General features: G+C 38.9%; 1 protein-coding gene across 1 annotated transcript in view; it reads right to left on the reverse strand.

Moving 5' to 3' along the window:
- NIPAL2 (NIPA like domain containing 2) overlaps nt 1-22,046 on the reverse strand; it is a 72,343-nt gene extending 50,297 nt beyond the window's left edge. The window contains exons 1-2 of the mRNA XM_034668360.1: nt 21,961-22,046; nt 1,067-1,135 (exon numbers count right to left, since the gene is read on the reverse strand). Of these exons, the coding sequence (XP_034524251.1) occupies nt 1,067-1,090 (24 nt within the window). The 5' untranslated portion in view covers nt 1,091-1,135; nt 21,961-22,046. The remainder of the gene's footprint in view (nt 1-1,066; nt 1,136-21,960) is intronic.
- Between the last annotated feature and the right edge of the window lie 6 nt (nt 22,047-22,052).

A 22,052-nucleotide genomic window follows, 5' to 3' on the forward strand; every position in this document is an offset into this window, starting at 1 on the left:
TAAGTCAAGCAGAGAAAGACAATTATCATATGGTTTCACTCATTTATGGAACATAAGAAATAGCAGGAAGATTGGTAGGAGAAGGAAGGGAAGAATGAAGCAGGGATAAACAGAAGGGGAATGAACCATGAGAGACTATGGACTCTGGGAAACAAACTGAGGGCTTCAGAGGGGAGGAGGGTGGGGGATTGGGATAGGCCGGTGATGGGTATTAAGGAGAGAACGTATTGCATGGTGCACTGGGTGTTATACGCAAGTAACGAATCATGGAACATTACATCAGAAACTAGGGATGTACTGTATGGTGACTAACATAACATAATAAAAAATTATTATTAAAAAAAAAGAATTTAGTGTCTTTTTAGTCCACTGCACCACAACACTTCCTTTAGATTGTCGAAAAAGCCCAGATGCCAAAATAAACATTACTGGAGAAAGCCCCTCTGAAAAGGGATTTAAATGTATGAGTCAAAGCAGCTACCACAATAAACAAAGCAGGGCAGAGGTTTTGCTAGTAGGGGGTTGAGGTGATACATGCTTGTTTATACACGGTCAGAGTATTTCTTTGTACTGGAAATATCTACATTCCTGGAAAATTGGCCATGAAATAAAGCCCTATTTCCTTATTGATTTGATGATGCCTGAGCCTACTTTCTATTAAGAAGTACATACCATTCTAAATTACATTTAAAAACTTTTAAAAAAATAATAAAAGTACTAGAAGAAAACACAGAACATTAAAAATAAATCTTGGTTCATGCCAAGATTATGAACATCTTTGGTACAAATTTGTGGTACAAATTCACAAGCCACCAAAGCACCTTGCCTCGGACATGTAATATTAAGAGGCCCAGAAAAACATTTAATTTCCTTTAAAATCAGAAGAAGAACAAAGTGAATGCAATCCAGACTAGACTATGTGTGTCTTTACATCAATGAGGTCATAAAATATAATTGTTTGTATATTATTGTGGAGGAAGGATCCCAAAAAGGGACGGAGGCCTCTTAAAGTCATAACGTGTTCCTGGATCAAGCTATAGAGTTAGGAAAATAAGCTACTTCTTACCTGAATATTTAGGGAAATACTCATTACCAAATTTCCTAAAATGGCTAGCAAGACTCCCAAAAGGTGAATCTGCAAAAGAAAATGTTTTCTTTTTAAAATAGCACTTGTAAGATACTTCTAAATTAAAAAAAAAAAAAACACACCAAACCCACAAAACAAAACCAACAAAATTTAAGTTGATACATTCATTCACGTGCTTGTTCATTCAGCAAATATTTACTTAGCACCCATTTGCCAGGGTCGTTTGGACTGTGAATAGTGGTTTTACCAGGATCTGTTTTTTCACTTTAGTCAAATATTATTTTTTTTAGAACTAGCGCAATCCTTTACTGGATTCTCTAGCTATTTGCCTCATTGGCTCAAATAAAGAAAATAGTCACCAGGTTCTGACTTTTGCTCACTAAGGTGCTTCTTATTTGTCCTTTCTGTTGACTTTTCTCAGCAACGTCTCTGATCGTGGTGTTCATTGCCTCAAGTACGGACATAATTGTTGCCCATCTGGTCTCCCTCGCTCCCTTCTCTTACTATATTCTCTTACTATATTCTCTTACTTCATACTGAGGTATGAAGGTGAGATCACTGGCCTTGGAATGAAAGCATGTGTCTGAGATTCAGATCTGCTATTTTCTAACCGTTGACTTTGAGCAAGTTATTTCAGCTCCATGGCCTCAGGAAACAAGAAGATGTTGAATAAGATGTTTCCAAAATCCTTTTACTTCTAAAGTTCTATGATCTCCATGGGAGACAGACTACATTTTCCCACCACTCCTCTCATCAAGAACCCACAGTGTTTCTCTACAGTTAGCTACGTCGAAAATAAAACTATCATAGCAGCTCCCCATAATCAGTCCTCATCCTGAGCTGACAATTGGCCACAACATATTTACCTACCTCAGGTGCCTGGCACGCAACATTCTCCAGTCCATCACACTTTGGCTCCTGTCTCCCCTCTCACCTAGAAAGAACAGCGCCCTCCCTCAGCCCATTCCAGTCTACTTCATCCTCCTGGCCTGCTGAGGACCTCTGCCCCTTCTTGAGACCGTTCAGACCACCTCAGCCCATCCTTACTTTCTCAGACTCTAAATGGTAAATGCTTTTATTTCTTCTTTTATACTATCACGTGCATCGTTATGTTCTATGGATGGATGGCAAGGGATGTCTGAGGGAAGAAGACCATGTCTTAGGCCTCTGTTGGATCGTCTACATCATCCACTTTACAAAATTAGGGGCTCTTGAAAAATACTTGCTGGAAAAAATGTATAATGGTTTAAAACAAGAATTAAAAAGAGATTTAAAAATAAGTTCTTACATGTTGCCAAGATGTTTACTATAGAGAGTGCATGTACTATTTGATGACTTCAAAAGATGCATTTGCTGCTCCTATCTAGGTACAAAGGTGTCATATCTTGTGGCAGTATAAATTAGCAACAGTATCGGGGATCTCCCCCCCCTTATTTTTTACAGTACATAACTTCTAGCTAGCTTCAAATTCCAAGGAGTTATTTGAATTTCAAATGAATATTATAACCACAAGAAACCCTTTCAGAATGCAAAATGTCTTTGAAGTTTTAGAACTTTATTATATGTGCTGAAGTGAAATTCAGTGTTTTTAAAAAATGAAGCAGAAAAGTTGAAAACCCATTTAATAGTTGATATATAATATCCTTAGCCTTTAATCAGTTAAGAATTTTCTTTTCCTAATAAAAGCACTTGGCAATAATTTTGATCACTATTCCTCATAGGGAAAAACTGTATCATAATAAATTGTGCTATTTCCATGCTTTCAATTTATAATTGAATGCATTTGGCAGTAATCAGGAAATAAGGATTCAGAAGAAGTTTGGGATTGAATGGATGATGATGAAATCTTCCATAATTATAACAGTAAATTGTAGAATAGAAACAACTTACTTCAGTTCTTTAAATCATTCAATGAGTGGTTTAAACACCACCAGGCTGAGTGTTTAGAAATTGGCAATGATTGCTCAGCTATGACACCAAAAGCACAGGCAACAAAAGAAAGAATAGATAAGCTGGACTTCATCACGATTAAAATCTTCTGTTCAAAAAGGGACACTATTAATGGAGTGAAAAGGCAATCTACATAATAGGAACAAATATTTGCAAATCATATATCTCATAAAGATTGATATCCAGCATACATAAAGAACTCCTACAATTCAACAACAAATTAACAGCCCAATTAAAAATAGGCAAAGGACTTGTATAGACATTTCTCCAAAGAAGATTTACACATGGCCAATAGGTGCATGAAAAGACGTTCAATAGCACCACTCACTAGGAAAATGCAAATTGAAATCATAATAAGCCACCACTTCACACCCACTTGAATGGCTACAATTTAAAAAAACCAACAACAACAGAAAGTAATAAGTGTTGGAAATGAGGTAGAGAAATTGGAACCCATGGGCGCTGCTGAAGAGGATGTTAAATGGTATAGATGCTGATCCTACACCATATGTAAGAATTAAATCAAAGACCCAAGCTAAGAGCTAAAACTATGAAATTCTCAGAAAAAAACATAGGAATAAATCTTCATTATCTTGGATTTGGCCATGAATTCTTATAGATAGGACATCAAATGCATAAGCAACAAAAGAAAAAATAACTGGACCTTATCAATATTAAAAACTTTTGTGTTTCAAAGGACACTATTGAGAAAGTGAAAAGATAAGCCATAAAATGGGAGAAAATGTTTGGAAATCATACATCTGATAAGGGACTTGTATCTAGAATATGTATCTAGAGTATGTAAAGAACTGTTACAACTCCATAACAAAAACACAACCCAAATAAAATTGGGCAAAGGATCAGAATAGACATTTCTCCAAAGAAGACAAATGGTTAATAAACCCCTGAAAAGTCATTAGGTAAAACAAATAGAAAACACAGCGATACACTACTTCACAGCAAATAAGACGGCTATAATCAAAACTCATAAGAAGTGCTGGCCAGGATGTAGATAAATCAGCAGCCTCACACACTGCTGTTGGAAATATCAAATGGTGCACCCACTCTGGGAGACAGTCTGGCAGTTCCTCAAAAATGTAAGCATGGAATTTCCATTTGACTCAGCAATTCCACTCCTAAGTATATATCCAAAAGAAATGAAAACATGTCTACACAAACATTTGTACACAAATGTCCATAGCAGTATTATTCATAATACAGCCAAAAGTGAAAGTGATTCAAATGTCCATCAACTAATGAATAAATAAAATGTAGTATATTCATACAAAAATGGAATATCATTTATCCATAAAAAGGAATGAAGCACAGATATATGCTATGACCTGGATGAGCCTTGGAAAATTTATGCTATGTAAAAGAATCTAGTTACAGGGGCGTCTGGGTGGCACAGCGGTTAAGCGTCTGCCTTTGGCTCAGGGCGTGATCCCGGCATTCTAGGATCGAGCCCCACATCAGGCTCTTCCGCTATGAGCCTGCTTCTTCCTCTCCCACTCTCCCTGCTTGTGTTCCCTCTCTCGCTGGCTGTCTCTATCTCTCTGTCGAATAAATAAATAAAATCTTTTAAAAAAAAAAAGAATCTAGTTACAGAAGACCACGTGTTATATGATTCCTTTTATATGAAAGGTCCCGAGTAGACAAATCTAGAAATAGAGAAAGCAAATTAGTGGTTGCTTAGGCCAGGTAAGGATGCTGGGCTCGGGGATGACACCCAAAGGGTGAAAGGTTTCTTTCTGGGGTAATGAAAATGTTCTAAAGTTGACTGTGGTGATGGTCATACAACTCTGTGGATATACTAAAAACCAGTGAATTGTCCCCTTTAAAATGAATGAGCTATACGAGACGGGAATTACATTTCAATGAGGTTGTTACAAACAATAATTTTTAATACACAAAGTATTTACACCTTTTTTTTTGGCCCAAAGAAATAAAATGCTACCAGTGTAGCTCTCTTTCTTACAGTCTCTTCTCCCTTCCAGAGATAAGAAACATTTTTCTGAAACTAATATAGATCAATTTCTTTCCTTCCTAGATTTGCTTTTATTATCTGTTTACTGAATTTTTTCATCTTTCTTCATTTAGACACTTATTAGCTTTTCCTCTTTCTTCCTATCTAATAATATACACAAGCGCAGCTATACACATTCCTGTAGGTGCACCCTCTGTTTTAGCTCCATGCTGCCTTTGGGCATGCTGTTTACATTGGCATTTAGCTCTAAATATTTCAAAATTATATTATTTTTATCGGAGCCTTATTCAAAGGTCTTTTTAAAAAATATTTCTAAATGAATGGGGGTGTTGGTTATTGATTTGTTACCAGTTTCTAATTTTATTGAGTTGTGGGCAGAAAATATCCTGTGTGTAAATTAACACTTGCTTTTTGACCTACTATATGGTATAAACCGAAATTTGTTTTGTGACCTAATAGTGTATGGTCAAGTTTTAAAAGTATTCCATGTATGCTTGAAAAGAGAGTATTTAATTGTTGGATTAATACATTCTATATATATTTTGCTATCTATCCTTCCACCTATCCATCCATCCTTCCATCTATCTCCATTAATTGCTCAAATCTTTGCTACTCTTTTTTTTTTTTTTAAGATTTTATTTATTTGACAGAGATAGAGACAGCCAGCGAGGGAGGGAACACAGTCAGGGGGAGTGGGAGAGGAAGAAGCAGGCTCACAGCAGAGGAGCCTGATGTGGGGCTTGATCCCATAACGCCGGGATCACGCTCCGAGCCGAAGGCAGACGCTTAACCGCTGTGCCACCCAGGCGCCCCAAATCTTTGCTACTCTTAATACCAATGTAGGTATATTAAAAATCTAACTATGAACATGGATTGATCCATTTTCCTTATAAATATGTTGAATTTTGCTTTAAAAGATGTCAAGTGCTATAGTGTCAGGTAGATAAAAGTTTCAGGATTGCTTTATCTTCTCAGTTAATTGTTCCTTTAATCATCATATATTGACTCTTTTAATCTCGATAATGTTTTCACTTTAAAGTTTATTTTATCTGATACTACTATAATATCGCTGCTTTCTTTGGATATTTGCCACCTTCCACATCATTTACTTTCAATATTTCTGTGTCATTATATTTAGTCAGGTCTCTTATACACTGAAAATAATTGAACTAAAAAAACCAAAACAAAACCTGAGACTTTCTCTTAAATGGGAAGTTTGGTCCATTTTATTTATTGTGATTATAAATATATTTTCATTTGTTTCTACCATCATTTTTTTTTATTTGTAGTTATTTTGTTTTTTCTTTGGTTTTCATTTTCTCCTTTCCTTAATCTTGTTGGATTGGTTGAGCATTCTTTACTTTTTTCCTTCCCCCACTCTTTTGGCTAAGAAGTTACATATCTTATTTTCTTTTAGTCATTATTGTTAAGTTTTTAAAACTTTCTATTTTGAAATAATTATTGACTCACAGAAGGCTGCAAAGAAATGTAAAGGTAGGGGCGCCTGGGTGGCTCAGTCGCTAAGCGTCTGCCTTCGGCTCAGGGCGTGATCCCAGAGTCCCGGGATCGAGCCCCATATCAGGCTCCTCCGCTGGGAGCCTGCTTCTTCCACTCCCACTCCCCCTACCTGTGTTCCCTCTCTCGCTGGCTGTCTCTCTGTCAGATAAATAAATAAAATCTTAAAAAAAAAAAAAAGAAATGTAAAGGTAGGTCCTGTGTGTTCTTCCCCCAGCCTCCCCTCATAGTTAACATCTTACACAATTATAATGAAACATCAAAGTCAAGAAATCGGCATTGGTAAAGACCTTGTTCAGATTATACCAGCGAGGCTAGCACTTGTGTGTATGTGTATATGTGTGTGTGGGAACAAGATACTCATCTGTACATCACCATAAGATTTTCTTGTGTTACCTCCTTATTGCTACACCCATCTTCCCTTCCCCATCTCTAACCTATAGCAACTACTAATCTGTTCTCCATCTCTAGAGTTATATTAATTTACATATGCTACTTAAATGGAACCATGCAGTTTATATACTTTTGAAACTGGCATCAGCCTTGAAGTTCATCCAAGTTGTTGGATCCATAGTCTGTTCCTTTTATATGCTGAGTAGTATTCCATGGTACGGACGTACCACAATTTATTTAACAGCTCACCCACTGAATGACATTTGAGTAGTTTCCAGATTTTGGCTGTATGAATAAAGCTGCTATGAACACTGTGTACAAATTCTGCATGAAAATAAGTTCATTTCTCTGGGATAAATGCCAAAAGTGTAACTGCTGATTATGTGGTAAGTCTATTTTAAGTTTTGAAAAGAACTGCCAAACTATTTTCCTGAGTAATTGTCCCATTTTACATTCCCAACAGCAATATATGAGTGATACAGTTTCTCTATTAAATTTATCATGCATTCTTGATATAAATTCTAATGTTAATCAATATTACCAATCTCCTGAACATTATAAAAACTTTGTTTTAACTATAATCTCTCCTGTCCTATCTTACACGTTCTTGATGGTATATTAGTTCCCTCTTGCTTTTATATCCTCAAATTAGTCATTGTTATGATTGTTTCATACAATCAATAACTTGCCTTATTTATCCATGTCTATTTCTTTACTCATCACTGCTCTTTTAAAAAAATAGCTTTATTGAGATATGATTCACAGACTATCATGTTTGCTCTTTTAAAGTGTACAACTTAATAGTTTTTAGAATACTCAGAGTTGTGCAACTATCACCACTATCTGATTTCAGAATATTTTCATCACCCCCAAAGCAAACTCTACACCCATTAGTAGTCACTTACCATTCGCTCCTCCTCTCAGTCCCTTGCAACCACCAAACTACTTTCTGTCTGTATAGATCTGCCTATTGAGAACATTTTATATAAATTGACTCATAACAATATGTGACCTTTTGTGTCTGGTTTCCTTCACTTAGCATGTTGTTTTCAAGGCTTACTACGGTGTAGCATGTATCAGTGTGTATCAAGTATGTAAAATGTATCACTCCTTTGTACGGCTTTTTGACCTACCACATTGTAAGGATATAAGGATATACCACATTTTATTTATGGATTCATCAGTTGATGGACATTTGGGTTGTTTCTACTTTTTGGATATTACATTCTGGCATCTTAATTTTTTTTCTGGGTTCAGTGTTCTTCCTGAAGAAACCTTTAGAACATCTTTCAATGAAATCTTTGAGTTCCAGTTCTCTGTTATTCTGCAAATATCTTGAGTGTAGAAATGCAGGCTGACAGTAACTTCATTCAGTGCTCTGACCACATTATTCCATTGTCTCCTGGCGCTGCTTGTCATTGAGAAGTAGGTTGTCAACCTAATTGTTGCTCCTTTGCAGATAGTCTGTCATTTTTCTCAGGATGCCCTTAAGATTTTCTTTGTCATTGGTTTTCAGCAGTTTCACTACAGTTTTTCGGTATGTGAATTACTTTTTGCTTAGGACTCATTCTTCCTCAATTTGAGGGTTCATGTCTTTCACCAATTTGGTTAAGTTCGCAACTATTATCTCTTTGAATGTCATCTCCCTTTTGCTCTCTCTATTCTCTCCACAAAAAGCTCCTGTTACCAGTATGTTAGACTCTTAAATACTAACCTCCTTGTTTCCTATCAATATCATATTTCTAACTCTTTATCTCTTTATACTGAATTCTGGACAATCTCCTCTGACTTTCCTCTGACAGAAGATCTGTTCTTCTAGGTTAGCTTTTCCGACTTCTCTCCTCTGAATTGAGTCTTTATACACTTCTTTGCCTACATATATTATACTATACTGCAATGATTTTGTACAAGTTCATTTTCCCTCTAGGCTATAAACTCCTTGAGGGCAGGGCTGTGACTTACTCATCAACTCATTTTTGTAACCCTAACGACTGGTATAGGACCCGGCAGAAATAAGCTGTTTATTAAATGCTATTTAAACTGATTATAAACTGTCTAGAAATAGTACATTTTGGCCTTTGGTCCTAGGAAGACCTCAAAGGGAGTATTTTGTAATCAACTAGAGTTTGAATATACTAAGCCCTCAGTTTTTGTGAGAACACAGGCTTGTCCCAAAATTCAAATTTCAACAACTAAGGGTTTCCACTAGTGTGCAATAAAAAGCTGCTTGTTGACATTTAAAATCTAGTTAATTCACATTGTACAGAGAACAAATAATATGTAGGTATTAAAGCAGGTGTCAGAAACAGTTTCCTGATAAACTTGGTATATCTAATTATTCATTTTTCTGAAACTTTACCTAATTATTCAAGGTTAATTGCACACTCATTAAATTCATTTCACACATAATTGTAAATAGTAGTAATACAGTAAATCCTCATTAATGCCCCTAATTGAAGGGGAGGGATACTTCAAATTTGCAGTGTTTTAAATAAAGGTGGTTTAATTACCTTCAAGAACATACAGTAACTTGAAGTAACCAATATTAAATGCTGTTTCCAATTAGAGGCTCTGGTTAATGTGCTTTAATGACTACAAAATCCTCATCTGCAATCAGGAGTATCATTTGCATACAGTGAGCAGATCCTTATAAACTGCTATTTAAATTAAAGTTGTTTAGTGTATATCATTACTTTACTCTGTTTTCTAGCATTTTAGAATTAGTGGGAGTTTAGATCTCCTCTCCTTTCCCCACCTCTTTTCTCCCCCTTGTTGATTTGGAGACTACTCAGGAAAGAGAACAGAGGGCCAGAGGAGGAGAGGGGCTTGTGCAAAGTCACATAGCTAGAGGCGGGCAAATTTTGGCCCCAAGGCACCCAGCTCATGTCTGAATCACTATTTCTTTGCCGACTGCAATCAGTAACCTTCTGGCTAGTCATTGTCAATTTGCTACAATTTTAAAATTGCAAAATCTGTTTCTTTTTCTCAGCACAAGTCAAAGCAAAGATAATAATCGAAAGGAAAGTTTGCTCCACCGCTCAAATGCAGTTAGAAGTATAGGCCGGACACACAGAAAGATGCCCTTAATTTGTTCAGTGCTCTCTCTTGTCACCACTGTAACTTAATTCCTGACTTTCCCAGGATGTCTTGGCAAACAGATGGTGGGAGCCACAGTAAACAATTTATCTGGAATGAGATTCGAAATATCAGCATTGATAAGTATCAAGGATGTTTTTGTTTTATTTGGAATAGCAATCTTCTATCCTACCTTTTGTGCCAAGAGTGTTCTTTAGATATTTTGCATAAAGTTATTGACCTATAATCCATGGGTGGGGTGGTTTGGCCGGATGGAGGTGGGATATAACACGGGTATGTGGAATTGGTAATAGTCTGTCCTGGTTCTGACTTTGAACTCAAACATATTCTTGGCTCTGCCTTCAAAACATAAATTCAGAATCAGACCCCAGTGGAGCTAGTGTGTGCTTCAAAAGAACCATAGATTCAGAGCTAGTTTTGAACGCTATAATAGTATTCACCTTGCAACTGGAATAATGCTATGTCTCCTGTTCCAGGCAGTAAAATATGCCTGAACATGCAAGTGNTGCTATAATAGTCATATTCACCTTGCAACTGGAATAATGCTATGTCTCCTGTTCCAGGCAGTAAAATATGCCTGAACATGCAAGTGACAAATTTAGTTTTTAGTACTGGAAATACCACAAGTTGAGTGATTTAGACCAACTAGTCCCTGCGGGAATGAACATAAGAGCCTGAATCTGCAAGGGGATGACATGTCTGAGAAATGGGTGTTCAGTTCACCCCATGTCACAGGAAACTCTTAGGAATGAGCTGGGATTGTTTTGCATTTTCACCTTGTAAACTGGCAGACAATTACCTCACCTCCAGAACAGTTAAGAAGGGATAGGAGAACATCCAAATTCTTAGTAATACTTTGCAATACTTAAGTATTAGGAGTAAAGACTCATAATGTGTACAACTTACTTTGAAATGGTATATTACAATATAAAGTAAAAAAAAAAACATAGAGAGAGAGAGAACAAACAAATGTTTCACAATGTTAACAACTGGTGAATTTCCAGGTAAAGGACATGTGGTATTTNCATAGAGAGAGAGAGAACAAACAAATGTTTCACAATGTTAACAACTGGTGAATTTCCAGGTAAAGGACATGTGGTATTTATTGTTCTACTCTTCCTCATTTTCTAGAAGTTGGAAAATTTTCAAACTAAGAAGTTAAAAAAACACTGCTTTACAGACTCAATGAAATTAAAAGGAATATGGATTCATTTAAAAAGGGTTAAAAGAAATGATAATAAGAAAAGCAAGAAATATATAGCAAGCCAGCTGAACCGAGGAAAGATATCAAGGGGGAAAATAAAACGATTGCACCGCTTAAAACCACATGCAGATACTGCTTGGGAGGAACACACAATGGGGAGGAAAGGGACACGAAATGCAAGGGGTCGGAGAGAAAATGGTAAGTATGGCAGAGACAACTCGAGGATGCTCACAGCAGATGCTATTCATTCAGTCATGTACCCGTTTGGTATTTATTCCACATAAATATTAGGTTTTATGTCGGGACCTGAGGATGCAAAGTACCCGTGAGGAATTCAGAAGAAGTAGAAAAAGCAACTGATAACAGACTACCACCTGTTAAATCTGTAAAAGAGGTAGATGCTTTACAGAACCCATGAGAACAGAAGGGACAGAAAGTGCGAATCTGCCTAGCTTGGAGAGTATATTAGCTACAGGAGTGACTGCTATAACAAATTACCACAAACCTGGCAGCTTAAAACAACCGAAATGTATTCTTTGACAGTTCTGGAGGCGAGAAACCCAGAACCGCGTTCACTGGGCTGAAATCAAGATGGCGGAGCTACCTTCCCTCTGAAGGCTTGAGAGGAGAATTCATTTCTTGCCTTTCCCATTTTCTGGTGGCTCCTGGCATAGCATTGGTTTATGGTTCTACCACTCTAATCTCTACCTCTATGGCCATACCACCTTCTCTTTTTTTGTATAAATTTTCCCTGTGCCTCCCTCTTATATTCAAGTGGCATTTAGGGTCTATCCAAATAATCCGGGATAGTCTTCCTATTTCAAGATCTTTAACTTAATCATATCTGCAGTCAATAGGGTGCCTGAAGGGCCTTCAAGCAGAAGATGCCAGGAGAGCTGGACTGGAGAGGCTGGCGGGAGCCATTATCTGCCATGAGTCTGTAGGTGGCACAAAGGACTCTAAACTAGAGGGCAGGTGCAGATTTGGCTTTGAAGAAGACTTATCCTGGCTGCAGTGTAGACAATGAACCAGCATGGAGCAAGACCAGAGAACAGGAAAACCATTTGGGAGACTAATCTTCAGGAGTTGGGAGAAGTAGGGGCAATGGGAGAGTTAATTACAACAGGGCCATGAAGAAACAATATTCATATTCATAGTGGTGAACACTGGAGACAACCTGAGACATGTAATGCTTTTTGGATTACTGAGTGGGTTGGACTATTCTTACCACTAATTTCCTTTGCCCTTGCCGATAATTGAGTTGTCTGCAATACCAACCCAAACTGAGTTAAAACCATAATACCATATATGGAAAAAAAGAAAGGAAAATGTTCAGACACAAATAGATTTTTAATTTGTTATCTTGGTTATTGTATGCCATAAGGTTATTACCTTTCCATCCTGAGAAAGTCTCATGACCCTGAATCCAAATCTGGTGATGTAAAGCCAACAGAATAGATCTGGGTTACATAAGACAGTATATCGTTGCTATTCTTACAAGTGGTGCCATGCCAATTTGTAATCAACCTTAAAACCTAGGCAGAAAAAGCCCAACATATTGCTTTCCCATACAATTAAGAGCTATTACATTTTGTCTTTTACTTGGGAACACAATGACTTACATAATTGCACATTACTTTTATAAACCAAACTCTATTAAGGATAAACCTTACTAAGTTTACCAAGAAGCCTCCATGTTTTTTGCCTTTGAGAAATTTAAGTTTCAGTAGAAAAAAATTTATGGGAAAAGTAATATATTTAACAACACATCCTTTGGGGGCTTTTGACACTTTGTTAGAGGGAGAGCAACAATTGTCAAGAAAGGTGAGATACTGGTTCAGAAAGTCTTAAAACTTGCCTCTATTATAAAACAAATCAACCCCATAGAAGGTTGTGAAAGGAATCTTTGGAATTAGGGCAGACATGCTGAACACAAAGAATGCTATTGTTTCCATCCAGAGAGATCTAAGGTCCCATAACTCCCAAATTTTGCAAGAACATATTCATAATAATAATTCAAAAACTCTGTAATCCCTTGTTTTCAAAGAAGCAGGATTACCGTCTGCCTTTTGTGGGGCCAGCCCAGGCTTTGGAAGAGGTTTCCTATCCTAAAACTGGGAGCCTGAGAGCTCTGGTAGTTATAAGTCCTTCCCTCACACCTGCCTGGGTGTCTGAGGTATCTGTCCTTCTGAAGAGCAATGCCTACCTTGAACTCTGTGTTTGGTCAGCTCCATTCCCCTGGATATTTGAACTCTATCGTCTATGTCAAACATCAGCCACTGGATGAGTTTCTGCCTCAGTATGAGGGAGGGATAATGACATTGCTGCTCTCTGACAGACTTCTTCCAGAAACTCCTGTGGCCCCTGCTACCCACCAGACCAGATCTTTCTGACAGCAAAGCAGGAATCAAGTTCAAGTTTTCTACACCTCTCAGGCATTGTGACTTTCACTCTTCATTGCCTCCAAAGGGCCACTCCTCATAGCCAAAATAATTTCCCCTATCCCCAAGCTCCTCCTTCCTCGCCAATGATGGTGACTGTGATTTGGGTCTGCAGATGTAGTTCAAAAGATTAATAAAACACTACATGTAACTCACGATTATTTTCAACTACATGGCAGCAGCTGCTTATAACATGAGGTCTGCTTGTGTCTTGCCCACCAAGAACCACTCATTTCTCCACTGCTGTGACTCAAACGGCCACATCCAAAGGTAAATTATAGTTTCCCCTTCTGCTTTGGGGCACTCTTATTTACCATTATATATCCGTACTATGTTACTCTGGAGGCTTAATGGAAATAGTCTCTCAGAGAGTATAGGCAAGGGTAGTTTCACATCAGTCCTTCAAATGTTGTTTATCAATTATAAAACATTCTCTCTCTCTCCCTGTCCCTCTCTCTCTCTCTCTCTCACACACACACACACACTATGTATATCACATATATATAGCCACATTTTGAGGACATAGGCCATGTTTTCTGATTTCTTTGATATCACTAACACTGTTCTGTTAAGTAGGGCTCTCTGCTTGTGATTTTTATTGTATGGAAAGTTGATTGCGTTTTAGGCCCTCATTTGTTGATTTGCTAATCAAGCTTACCACAGGCTGTGACAACAGACAACCCAGTGCAGCTCTGTCCCTAGCATCTCTGGAACAATCAGAGGTTTGCAAGTCCAGAGGCTGAAGACGAAATAAACACACCCCTCCGCCTCCCTCGCAGAATTCATAGGATTCACCTCAAACTTGAGTGAGATATTGGAAATGCTAACATGACTTCTAGGATTCCATATGGTATTGCACTCATACACCATACTTTTCCCGCTAAACTTTTAGGAGTTTCCAACTTAACTGGAGAGGTGATTGTTGATGGTAAAGAAATTTCTAAGCAGGTAGAGGCAAGAAAGAGACTAAGCAAGAGATACTACCTCTGCCAGATGATTCCCTTTGACTTTGCCATCAGCAGGAAAGACGGGCTCCTTGTAGTTTTTTTGTTTTGTTTTGTTTGGTGATGCCTGAGAGGGTAAGTCTAGAATTTAGAAATAAGTCACCACTTATTTGACATGATGCTAATAAAAATATTTCAGAAGTTGATCCTATAATCTGAGCTTTTAAGGAGATTATCCTGTTCATCTTTCACCCACAAAGGCAGGCAGGCCAAATAGGGGGCAACTTTCTAGGGCTGCTCATGCGAGGCAGCATATGGAAAGGGAAGGTCCTAAGTGAGCTGAGAAGGGTGTTAGTTTGAGAGTTGACCAAGTCGACAATAATCCATAGGAGGACATGGTTGTTAGGGCCACACAGTATCCCCTTCTCTTGATTACGGGACCCCTCTTTCAGCTAGCCCTTCCTAAAGGTGCCCACGTTCTGTGGGATGCCAAGCCCAGTAACTCTGGCCTTGGTGACTGGTATGGGAAAGGCCACAGACCTAACCTCATCCAGTCAGGCTAAAGCCCATTTATTTTCATTGGTTGAGAAAGTCAAGCTTCCCCTTCTGGAAGTGGACGGAAGAACGCAGGCTAGTGGGGCAAGTCTGCTAAAACTGGAACCAACAAACTCTAAGGAACAGAAGTTGAAGAGGACAGTGAGATCCTGAGCCTTCACCATGTTGTTAGAGTCCCTGGATCAAGCCTTAGTTGCACCCAGAGTTCTCCTGGCCTTTCACGTTAAGCTGATTAATTTCTTTCATTATTTAAGCCAATTAGTGTTAGGTTTTCTGTGACCTGCAAACTAATGCCTCTTAATTACAAAGCATTCTTGGTTACGGAAGCCAGGTTAAGCTAGAAGAGAGACAGACTTGTCTAGCAAGCTTAGTTTGGCCAGTGGTCCAAATTACTCCAAGAAGAAACCAATTGGAGAGGTACAAAGGAGGAGGGGTGGGGGATTTCGGAAACCAGTGCTGAGGCTGCAGGCTACACTCCTTGTAGGCCGACCTCGGGAGGATCTGTCAAGGCCAGAGTCTCTGAAGGAGTCCGGCCCAGGACACACACAATCTTTGGTGAGGTGTGGCACTCAGGACTAAGCATATGTTAGCTTGTATTTACATAAGGGGACAGTCCACACCTCCTGACATGTGCCAAAGATGACAGGAGGCCATCTGAAGAATGACCAAGGGCGGGGCAAGTGACAAGAGAAGGCACATGCTAAGAACTATGTGAGGGGAGATGGAGTGTTATCTGCCAGCTGCCAGGCCACCAGGGCATTCTGGTGAACAAGGCGATGAGCTCTGACTTTGTGGAAAATGTAAGTCTATCTGGAACACGGTGGGAGATGAGTTATAAAAAGGTGTAAACTGAACAGAGTAATACTGTTCTAATACTATTAGGAAAAACCAAATAAACGGGCAAGCCCAAGCTAAAATAAATACCATGGAAGTCTCAACATTAACAGCACCGGGGCCCTCCCAGGCTGGGAGTGCTGGTTAAATTACAATCAGTGTCTGGTAATATGATCACACTACTGCCACCTAACCCCTCTGTCACTGTTCCCAGTGCCACACACCCATCTCCCCAGCCCAGGAGTCTGGCAAGTGGCAGAAGACATAGGAGGAATCCTTGCCTTAGTACCTCAAAATAACAAGTGTTCCAATTAGGAAATTACTGCGGTTAGGAAGTGATCTGGGATGTGAATATGTTTGCAGAGTGGTGGGGAGGCAAACACCAAAGGGACTAAAGAGGGCACTAGATACAGAGAAATCAGCAGTTTTAGATTAAAAAAAGAAAGGTTACATCAAACATCTGACATGATTTCTCTTATTTCCATTTGCAATGAGCTAAGTCCAATAATTACTAATTATTAGAAATATGTATTTTATGACATTCCTTATAAAGTAAGTTGACTATAGTACTACTAGTAATATTATGACTACTAGTAATAATAGCTAGTATTTATTTGAGTACTTTCTATGTGTCTGGCACTTTACTTTCGGACATTACCTTATTCGATTCTTACATCAACCCTGTAAGGTATGCAGTATTATTATTACCATTTCAATAGAGAAAACCAAGATTTGGAGAAATTAAGAAACTTGACGATACCTCTGGTAAGAGGACTGAGCTTTTAAAACTGCACTATACAAAAACAAAAAGGATAGCTTAGGGGAACATCATCCTTTCCATGGTAAGCTCTCAAATGCCAACTTGAACAGTCATTATCATTTTTAAAAGAAATTGTTTGAGTGATTCTCAATTGCTTGTTTAAGCAAACAAAGTAAATATGGCATACCACTTCCCACAAGGTGACTATGGCATATACCATTATCGACCCAGGTAAAACGTGCAAGTTGAACAGTTATTGCAATGCTAATATTTTTTTAAAACTTAAAAAATTGTAGAATATAATACAGACAACTGTAAAGAGAATGATATAGATGAATAAATTACTAAAATGAATTATCATAAGGCAAAAACACCCTTATAACACCATCCAGATCAAGACACCGAAAGAAATTGGGCATCCACCCAAAGCCCTCCCTTCTCCCCATCTCCTCACACCAGCTCCCTTCCCACAAGTAACCACTGGCCTGACTTTACTGCAATCATTTTCTTGCCTTTCCTTATATTTTCATCACCCAAGTGTGCATCCTTCAATACTATAGTTGAAGGGTTTTGTTTTTTTCTTCAGATAGATTCTTTAGGTCTCTCGAGTTACAACTTCTCCATCCTCTCCCTTTTCTTTCTTGTAAAAATGATTTTTGAAGAAATGGAGCCATTTCAACTTGCAAAATCACAATGTTTCCCATAGCCTGAATTTTGCTGATTGCATCAATACAAATATTTAACTAGTTAGTATAAATCAAGTCGTAAGGAGGAGATCAGGTAGAATGAAATGCAAACATCTTGTCTGCCAAATTCACAGAAGCATTAAGACTCTTTTCCTCTAACAAAAACCATGGGATGATAATGATGATGATGATGATTTATCTTCTTTTTACAAAGGCTTTAATATAGCTGCTTTGAGGTAATCTGTTTCTTCCTTCCTCTTGCTAACTCACACATATGTCTTATAGAAAATCTGGTAACAGGAAAATACCATATTGGATATATAAGGAAGGCAAAAAAAAAATCAATAAGCATAAACAAAACAAAAAAGGGATTTTTTTTCCTTGGGAAGGAAATGGAAAAGACCAGCAACCTTTACCCAGCACTTTGGTTATTTGTAAATTTTGGCACTTTTCTTTCTTCAAGAGCCAGACAGATGCAGCCACCAGCAGAAAACAAATAGATGGCCGCAAAGCAAAATCAATAAAAGAGCAATATAAAACTCAATGCAATTTTTCTTTAGTGCAATGAAACAAGCCATATTCATTCCCCCTCTCACGTTGCCTTTCACCACCACATTCTTTTCAAGCTATAGTTTCTAAGCAATGGCCTTCAGGTAAGGAATACAGATAGCTGCGCAGTTAAACCTACTTGCTGTAAGATCTTGGGGCAAGTTATTTAACACAAGTTTCCTTACGTGAACAGTGAGGATAATATGTACCTTAGAGGTTGTTGTTGGGGGCTCTATTGAGATAATAGCTATAAAATGTCACATAGTAAATGCATAACAAATGTCAGTCTCTTGGCTTTGCCTCTTCTTGGCCAAGTTGTAGCAATTTTCCTTTAAATATATTGACTTTAAACATTCAAGCCTTTGAAAATCAGAAGTTCAAATAAAGGACATAAAAAATTCTGAATTTTCATTTCACCCTATGCAGAATAAACCTTTTTGACAATGTCCTTGTGAATTTAGATGCTTAGCAATATGCTTAAACTTTAAGAACCAGGGACAAAACCTCTCCTTCACGGTATTTCCCATGTTCATCTTTTCCTGTCCACGCCTTCCACAACCTTGCTGGTTTGGCACTATTTAACCAATCAAATAGCAAAAGGGAGACTGGAGATCTTTTATTCCAACCCTCATTTTCCTGGAGAGGAAACTAAAGCCTAAGCACACTGGTTTACAGCAGAAACTAGACTACAGCCTCTAACACTGGTTGCAAATTAAGTGCCCACAGGGGCCAGTAAGGTAAAAGAGATGAGAGTAAAGGGAGGGGCTTAGGTGGGGAGCACAGCTGTTCTACACTATGAACTTCAGCTCACAATTACCATGTGGGAGAGAAGGCCAAGTGCTGCTAGAACTTCTAACATTTAAAGAGATCACTAAAACTTGAAACTTTATATATAATCTACTTGCTTTTAAATGCTGGCAATGTATTAAACATTTTTTTTTAAGCCTCTCTGCAGGTCAAACAAGACACATCTGTGGGCTGGATTTAGCCAGTTTGAGGCCTCTGCATCAACCCTGCTAACCCTAAGTTAAATTTCTTTTATTTAATTCGCTTTGATTCTCACACTCCTTGCTAAAAAAAAAATTTTAATAAAAAATAATTAAAAAAATCTTCAAGGGCTAGCTCCCCATTGCCTACAAGATAAAGTCCAAAACTTCTTAACCAGTCCTTCAAGGCAATCCATGACTATATTTAATACCCCCAAATTATATTTCTACTTTACAGTTTCCATCTCCCCCTGCAACCAGAATGGCCACCGATTTCTACATCAGGTACAAAAATAGTCAGAAAGTCACCTGCCCAGTCCACATGGGCTGTCCTTGGTCCCCCAGACTTTCCCTCTTTTGGAATGACTTCCACCTGTGCACTCCCTTCAGTGAAACTCTGTCCACCCTTAAGTGCCCACTGAAATACCACCTTTCCACAAAACATGCCTCATGGCCCCTATGAAAAGCCACCTTGCTCCAAATTTCCACAGGACTTTATATCACTCACATGATACTTAAAACACACTGCCTTGTTTTGGAGTTACCTGCGTAGCTCATTTCCCCAAGCACCTAATAACACTCCCGGAAGGAAGGGTGAATTGGTACACACGTGTTTCATACAAAGCAGGGGACTCAATAACCATCTCAGAAATATTACCCTTTGACACTGAAAACTTGTGGATCAAACATGAAGAAACTACGTTGGCAGAACTCCACTGCATCTGTATGTTCATAGGCAGACTCTTGAGTGACAAAAAAAGGGGAAATGCCTCACTTCTCTGGCTTCCCAAAACATTTTCCCCACTGAACTACTACGTTCTACATGCTTTAGGATTTCCTCCTCTAGAAGCGCTCACATCTTTGCCTTGGACAACAATGATTCTAAAAGACCACTGTTCAATATTTATCTGCTATGTGAAAGTGTTGGTCTTTCTCTAGGAGTAAGGTTCATTTATCAGTCTGATGGTTATCACTTGGAAAGACACCGAGAGCTGGGCTACTGGTGAATAGCCACTGTCATCAAATAGTTCAGCTGTGATAAAACTGATTAAACCATGACTACCCAGCAACCAAGGCTAATTTTGAGTGTGAGGGTCCTAAACTGATATTTCACACTTTTTCTGGTGCCACTCCCATTTCAATCACCTACATCTGACTATGTCAAAAAAGAAAAGAAAGAAAAAATTAGACTCCATTTTATTTTGTTGGCCTGGCCCACATTAGAGGCATGCAATAAAATGTTTGCTGAATGAATTTCAAAAAATCAATTTTCACACTCTTCTAAGTCTTATAAGATGGGCTAAATTTGTACAATAATGGGGAAAGTTGATACAACCTTACCTCAAACTAGCTATAGTTTAGATGTCAGCTGAGTAATTTCAATTAGCATATCCTGGATACACCCTCTTAAAACTGTACAAATATATACTAAGGCAAGTTAGGCCTTGCAAACATCAAGTTAGGTCCCCACATTTATGTCACGTGGTAATCTGTTTTGATGTTCCAGAGCCAAGGCAATCCTGAATTCCAGGAAACATCAAGGAAAACTGACGACAGGAGTTTGAACTATGAAAACAATGTTTTCTCCTGTTTTGGATGATGCCATTGTAGGTCACAACTATTAACTCTCTAATTTCTTTACCAAAAGAAAAAAGTTCATTCTTAAACCTTTACTGGGAGTGCTTCTAGCATAAGCATATTATAGCATGCTTATAATATATACTAGCATAAGCATAATTTAACAGATAAGGCTCAAAGAGCTTTCCATAAAAGTAACTCTTTTCTTTGTAACTCCTGTGAAGGAAGAAGTGGAATAGATTACGCACAGTGACCAAGAGGCTCTGAGTCCCCTCACATTTTTCCTACTTCAGTACATTCTGTGGTAAAAGAGACTTAAAGCAATACCCTCTCCTTTGTTGAAAACGAGTAAGGTGAACGTGCTTATTTGGTCTTTATATAAATAAATTTGTGTTAAATTTCTGAAAACAAAATTTTAGTATTTTAGAAATTAACATTCAAAACACTTTTCAAGTGTTCTTAGAGGAATTCTAGGCTTTTGGTTATTGCTTAAAGACGATTTAGCCTAACAGTAACAAATATTTTAAAATTAGAGTGTTGTAAAATGAGAAGGCCCACAGGTTTGTTAAAGAACAAGAAAAAAAAAAATAGCACACTTACGAACCCAGGAGGAAGCCCGGACCCATTACATCAAGATCACTTGCCCCCGCTTGAAAGAATATAAATGCAGCTAGAGGAAGGGCTCGCCAGGGCAGTTTTTCTGATCTTAAACCACGACAAAAATAAACGGGCAGCTCCACTCCCCTTTGATCTCCTTCAATGTATATTTCCAGCATAAACTAGCATTGTTTAGGCTGACAGTGTTTCCCCAGAGGACACGTGAGACCAAAGGAGAGAGTCATGCGCTTGCAACCCGAGAATATGGGTGTTCTTCGCAAGGAAATGGAAGCGCCCTGCTGAGCCGGTGGGGACACGCGCGCACGCAGAGCATCTGCGCGGGGGTGACATTTGGTAGCCCTTAATGAGCTCCCTGCTTCTGAGAATGGGGTGTCATTTATTTTTAACTGTAAAATGATCGGGACGGAGGGGGATTGAATATGGGTGGAGGAGAGTCACCCCACACTCCTAGAATCCTGGGAGAAGGGGGATTCAGGCTGGAGAGGCGGGAATGTTCGGGACCAAGAGGCCCAGGAAGGACCCCGCAGAGGTCGGAGCCGCAGACCTAAGCGCCCCACTCCCAGGGACTGATGCCCGCGAGAGTTAGGCCGTGGGGGGAGAGGCACCCGCGCTCTCTCAAATGAGGGGTAGTTCAGTGAACGTGTAGAGACATCACGTCAGCGCTTCCCGCTTGGACGGCCCGGTGTCTGAGAGCCGGCAAGCGGGCGGCCGAGGAGCAGGAGGCGCCGCGGCCCCGCCCTTGTCCCCACCGGACGACTGGGGCTGCCGGCCCCTTACCTGGTTCCTGCGGTACCACGCGCCCGACAGGGAGCCGTTGCCGGCGCCCGGCGCCCAGTACGTGAAGTTCCGGGACAGCTCGTCCACCGCAG

Source organism: Ailuropoda melanoleuca, chromosome 9 (genome assembly GCF_002007445.2).
Source record: "Ailuropoda melanoleuca isolate Jingjing chromosome 9, ASM200744v2, whole genome shotgun sequence".
Classification (NCBI taxonomy): domain Eukaryota; kingdom Metazoa; phylum Chordata; class Mammalia; order Carnivora; family Ursidae; genus Ailuropoda; species Ailuropoda melanoleuca.